Source organism: Labeo rohita, chromosome 3 (genome assembly GCF_022985175.1).
Source record: "Labeo rohita strain BAU-BD-2019 chromosome 3, IGBB_LRoh.1.0, whole genome shotgun sequence".
Lineage (NCBI taxonomy): Eukaryota > Metazoa > Chordata > Actinopteri > Cypriniformes > Cyprinidae > Labeo > Labeo rohita.
Window position 1 is genome coordinate 36,342,153 of NC_066871.1, and position 6,081 is coordinate 36,348,233.

The 6,081-nt window shown below is 30.5% G+C and overlaps 1 protein-coding gene across 1 annotated transcript; it reads left to right on the plus strand.

Moving 5' to 3' along the window:
• The first annotated feature begins 1,548 nt into the window (after positions 1-1,548).
• LOC127162730 (GTPase IMAP family member 4) lies at positions 1,549-4,592 on the plus strand. Its single transcript, XM_051105594.1, has 4 exons — positions 1,549-1,569; positions 3,577-3,617; positions 3,734-3,791; positions 3,901-4,592. The coding sequence occupies exons 2-4, from the start codon at positions 3,609-3,611 to the stop codon at positions 4,590-4,592; spliced, it is 759 nt and encodes a 252-aa protein (XP_050961551.1). The 5' UTR covers positions 1,549-1,569; positions 3,577-3,608.
• Positions 4,593-6,081: the final 1,489 nt, after the last annotated feature.

The window sequence follows — 6,081 nt, forward strand, 5'->3', positions numbered from 1 at the left end:
ATCACAACAATGGGAACAACTTAATTTTATTTACTTTTATTAACTGTATCAATAACCATTTAATTAGCTTTTTTTGTGCTTAATTAAATTTGCAAATACAAACAACAACATTAAAGCAAAGCAATTGCAAAATTCATTCATGTCGCAATGCACTCTGGGAGTCAGTGAGTAGCTATTCTAAGTCAAGAGTCAACCTAAAGTAAAGAATCAAGTACCCCCAACAGTTCTTTGTTAGTTACTACAACTCTTGTGTAAGTAAACTACACTGAGTAAGCATTTGTCAGTACAACATACTATTCCTATTTCATTTTACTTAGTTTTCTTTTGTGCAATCAGTTTCACACTTTTTCTAAGTAAAGTCAACTTATTGCATTTTACAGTGTGTGGTAAGTACTGTCGCTGTAGTATACACAGAACATGTGTGATCGCGAATCTCGAAAGTGAAAGTAAAAAGTGATTGTGCATTCAAAAGCACTTTCAATGCCCTGTATATTAATAGTGGCCCCCTGGTTAAATATATATTTTCCTCCTTGTGTTTCCTTCCTGCTGTGTGAGCTACTGAAATGAGCTGCATTGTGAAACAGCCAATCAGAGCAGGGCTCATCATTATTATTCATGACCCTTCCAAATAAGCTACTAACAGACCATTTTATTGTAGGGACAAATCCTAGGGATGTAAATGGACATGTAACACTGTTTCTGGAGAATTTTTGCCCTTACATAAGCCACATAATATGTAGATATCAGAGAACAATTTAAAATATTGCATCAATGCATTCTGTGGCATTCTCCTTCAGTGATTCTGTTTGTTAACATCAAGTGTCTTCAACAACTCTACATATATGCCTGTATTATCTCCATGTAACCAAAATGTGAATCTGTGAAAAAGATGACGTCACGTGCATGTGTATTATGTTTTTGAAGGGTGTTTCTTGATCGCCAACAACGGGCCTGGCATGCATCACGGTATTCATTAGCATAGTGCTTTTTTTGTTTCCAATGAACCCAATATTTTTGTTTAAATTTTACTTAATGTTTTGGTGCAATTTTACTCATTTTGAATGGCTAATTTGTAAGCATCTCATTTGATTAATTCTAATTAATTCTTATGTGTTAAATTTAATTAATAATATTGCTTGTAATCTGTCGACACAATTTTATTGAGTAAATATAGAGCAATTTTTGATTTTTACTGTTTTAAATTTATCTTTGGGTTGATTTATAAAGTTACAAAGAGGACCTTTATCAGAAAATTAGTTATGATTGAGTTGTCACATTGCATAAGTATGTGAAGTCAATTTGAATATATCTTTATGTAACTGTGTAGCCTATAATTGCCAAAAGCATTGTTACGAAACAAAAAACCACAACAAAAACTATTTTTCCCTTTTATTTCACAAGAATACAAAATTAATTTTTTGTATTCAGTAAATTTCCATTCTGAGAGTCCTTTCCATCCTGTAAATTTCCTCATCTGGTGGGCGGAGCTGATTGTTTATAAATCTGTGATTGTTTAGAAACGTGAACCTTCACTGAAGAAAGCTCAGGCATCTGATAATCAACATCACAGTGAGTATTATTTATTACAATACATCCTTAAACGTAATTATAACAATTCTGTACTCTGATAGTTTGTTATAAAAACCAGTGGGGTGTATGCGCTAATGCTGCCGTTCAACAAAAATGACGTAAGGCTGAATGAGAGAGATTTCATGTAATTATAAAACTGAAACAAAACTGTGGAGACTAAGGAAGGTTTTCCCAGAGCTTCTGGAAACAAAGCTGAAACCCGATAAGAAACTGACTGCAGTTTTAAAGCAACTGCGGTTTCCTGCAGAAATCTGATATGTTTAAATGTTGAGTGTGTTATAACTCATTTAAACTAACTAAATAAATAAATAAATAAAAATAATTGCACAGAGCTGCACATTTTGGGTACATTTTGACCATTTTTTAAATACACTGTAAAAAAAAAATTATGGTTTAAAAAACAAACAAACAAAAACTATAAAATAAAAGCAAGATATCCTAATTTAAATAATATCCAAAACAATGAGAATTAACAGGTTTACATTTTTACTGAAAATAATAAAGTTTGATGTTACTATGATGGGGGTCAGTGTTTGCTTTAGTTGGACTCTTTAGTTTGTAGGATACGTTTTATATTTTGCAGCTTTAACTCTGCATTTCTGAATCACATTTGTTATGGCAAAATAACAGAAGAAACTCTTTGGAAGAAGCTGTCCTCATGTAGTGGTTGTTTTATAGTCTGTTCTCTGATTATTTAATATTTGCTACTGATTTTATAAAACACATGTAGAAAATATTCTGGCAGAATATTTGAGGTACACATAGACATCAAGAATCAGTTGCTGCTGCCAGTCATGTGATCTTTATTGTGTTAATAATGTGAGAAATGGTGCCATTTGCGCCATCTTGTGGTGATTTCATGTATTATTATCACCTTTATTTTCGTAATTTTAAATACATTTCTATTAAATTTAAGAAAAAAAAAGAAATACTCTGTAAATAATACTGTATTTATTTGTATAAAAATGAGAATTCTAATGATATAATACTTAAAATAACAGCTAAACTGTTAAAAAAATATATATATATATATATATATATATATATATATATATATATACATATATATATATATATACATATATATATATATACATATATATATATATATATATATATATATAAAATGGTCAAGAAATATATTTGCTAAAATGTTTCAAGATATATTTACATAAATATATTTTGATGTATTTTTATATATTTTTGAAAATATATTTCTACATTTAAAATATATTTTACGAATATACAAAAAATGGCCCAAAAATATATTTGCTAAAATATATTTATGTAAATATATATCTACCAATATATTTTTGGCCCCATATAAATATATATTTAAAAAAAAAAAGTATTTAAAAATGTATATTTTGACCTCTGTGTATTTCAGTCCAAAAAATGCATTTTCTTGCCACAGAAATACATTTAGAAATATATTTTAGTATATGATGGTTGATGCAAAATATATTTACTATTTCAAATATATATTTCATTGAGCTTCACTGTTTGCAACATATATTCATCATATATTTCAAATACATTTTGGCCACAAAAATATATTTTTTTTATTTTTGCTTTAACTAACAAACAAGACCTAATTTCTAACCAAAGTAAACCCTATATTTACCCTCATTCAGGCATCTTACCTGTTGATATGTAACAGCAATTCTTGTGATGTGGAATTATGATGTCAGTTATTTACCATGTAAAAGACTATACATATTTATTTTAATTAATTTATTTATTTTTAGTTAATTAATGGATTTATTATTATTAATTATTATTATTATTTTATTATTATTATTATTATTATTATTATTATTATTATTATTATTATTATTATTATTATTATTATATTATGTGTGTGTGTGTGTGTGTTTTAGTTTTTTGAAGATAATGAAATGAAGAGTAAGTGGAACTTTCTATTTTCCTTTTTTTTTTTTTTTTTCTTGTGCCATGAATAAATCTGTGCAGCTTTCTCTTTTGCAGGTCTTGAAACTCAGCTGAGAATATACCGACAAATGACAATGGTAAACATTTCATTATCTAAAATCATATACCTGCTCATTTTAATGTTTTTGAAATAGAAAAATTATTACAAAACCTAATTAAGAATAATGCCTAATAATCTTATAATCTCATATAGGATGATGCTAATCTTCAAAGAGGATCTCAATTTGACAATCAGCCTTCAAATACAGCAGGTGATCTTGACGTTACTGAAATGTTGACCGCAATCACATTGAATATTTAAATAATATGCCAACTGTTTTCTAAAGTTTTTTTTTTTTTTTTTTTTTTCTACATATGTAGCAGCACAACTGCAGAAAAATGGCAACATCAATATTGTCCTTCTGGGAAAAACTGGAGTTGGGAAAAGTTCATCAGGAAATACCATACTGGGAGAGAACAGATTCACATTTGGAAGAAGTCACTTTGCTGTTACAAATATATCTAGTGTTCAGAGATCAGAGATTGATGGCAGATCTGTGTCTGTAATTGACACTCCTGGGTGTTTTGATACTAAACTTCCGAAGGAGCAGTTGTCAAGGGAGTTTGCGAGGAGCATGTTTGTGTCTGCACCAGGAGTTCATGTGTTTTTATTCATTGTGCCGTTTGGTAGATTCACTGAGAAGGAGGAAGAGATGCTGACAAAGGTGAAGCAGGTTTTTGGTAAAGATGTGCTGAAGCATGTTATAATCCTCTTCACGTACGGGGATGAATGTGCTCAGGACACAGTACAGTCAGAGATAGGAAGGAATAGGGTTGTTGGCAGAGTCATACGGAGCTGTCATGGTTTTCATGTCTTCAACAACAAAGATCAGAATAACAGAGAGCAGGTCAATGATCTACTGCGGAAGATTGACACGATGGTGTGGAATCAAGGCTACTACACAAGTGAGATGTATCAGCTGGCACAAATTACAACATTTGAACGTTTCTGGAAAATTCATAAGAATTTTTTTAAAGGTATGATTGCTTTTTTCCAGAACATGTCTCAATGAGTTTTGATAATAACTATTTGACAAGACATAAGACAGACATTTCATGTTGCATTTCAGATTACCAGCACTTTTCTGCTCATTTGCATTGTGCCTATTAGGAATAACAAAATATTACTTTCTGTTAGAAATGCGTTTTGCTTAACTTTCTGAAAGATTAATCAATTTTGTCAAAATGTTAGAGTGTCATTTTCCTACATGTACTGATATGTTTATAGAATTCATTATATCTATTCAAACCTGACAGATAATGACAAATGCATAACATCTACAAGATAATAAACTCTGACAAGACTTTATTGTCCGGTTACTTTATTTGAAACTTGTCACACTCTCACACCTCATGGAATTTTGTTTTTGATTGCACCGTTTTTCCCTACACTGTAAGAAGTAAATCTGTGCAGTTGTTGCTTTAAGGAGGTATTTTTATCTGATACTACCTCTAATTCTAATTTTGTTGTTATAACCTAGTTCAATCACGATTATGTAACATAAAATGAGAGAATGTTATTTCAACTTAAATCCATTACATTGACCCAACATACACAGTAAAATCCACAGAGTAAAATCAACTCTATTCAGAGAACATTTGGTCCCTCTCTAAATAGAGTTAAATTAACACTGAAGCAGAGTTGAAGTTAATGAGATAATTAAGTGATCAATTAAAAGGCGATTGAGCATTAGTGATGAACACCTGCTCTTAACAAGCAGAATCAATAAAGAAAAAAGAAACACAAGAACTACAACTGATTTCAGCCACAGATGAAATCAACTGAAATAAAATAAGTGATTAAATCTCTCAAGATCTCAGCAGATGATGATTAAACAACTCCACAAACAGCAGCACCAGCTTCACTCATTATTAACCAGACTGACTTTATTTTTGTCACACGTCTACAGAAGGTCTTGAGATTTACAGAGGATCAAATGTTGATGTTTTAGTGGTTAAAATGATGCCACCATCATGGAGATCAGCATTTGCTTTAGTTTAGCTCTTGACCCTTGCGTTTTTGGGTTAGATCTCTTTGTTCAACTGTGCATTGATATGATTATGGTCAGTGCTTTACGTTAAGTGCATGTTAACTGATTTTATATGAAGGGATGTTTATTTTGAGCTGATTTGATTAAATAACCAAACCTGCGGAACTTGAAAAAAAAGAAAAAAACACTTCTGAAAGAATTGTAGTAATGCTGTAATAAATAATTATTTTAGGTTCTTGTAAACCATAAGTAAACACCACCATTAGTTAGAGACACACAGACATCAAGTACCAGCATATGAATCTCAACAATGGTGACAATCAACAAAATGCTTCATGCTGCAATGCATGCTGGGTAACAACATAGTAAAAACTCCCATCATGCACTGCAGTACGAATAATTATTGACACCACTGTTGAGGATCATATGATAAGTGTTCATGTCTAAAATCCTAAGAAGACACATTTTTTTTTTTTTTTTTTTACCCAAATTAAAGCTTTCTGGTGGTGAT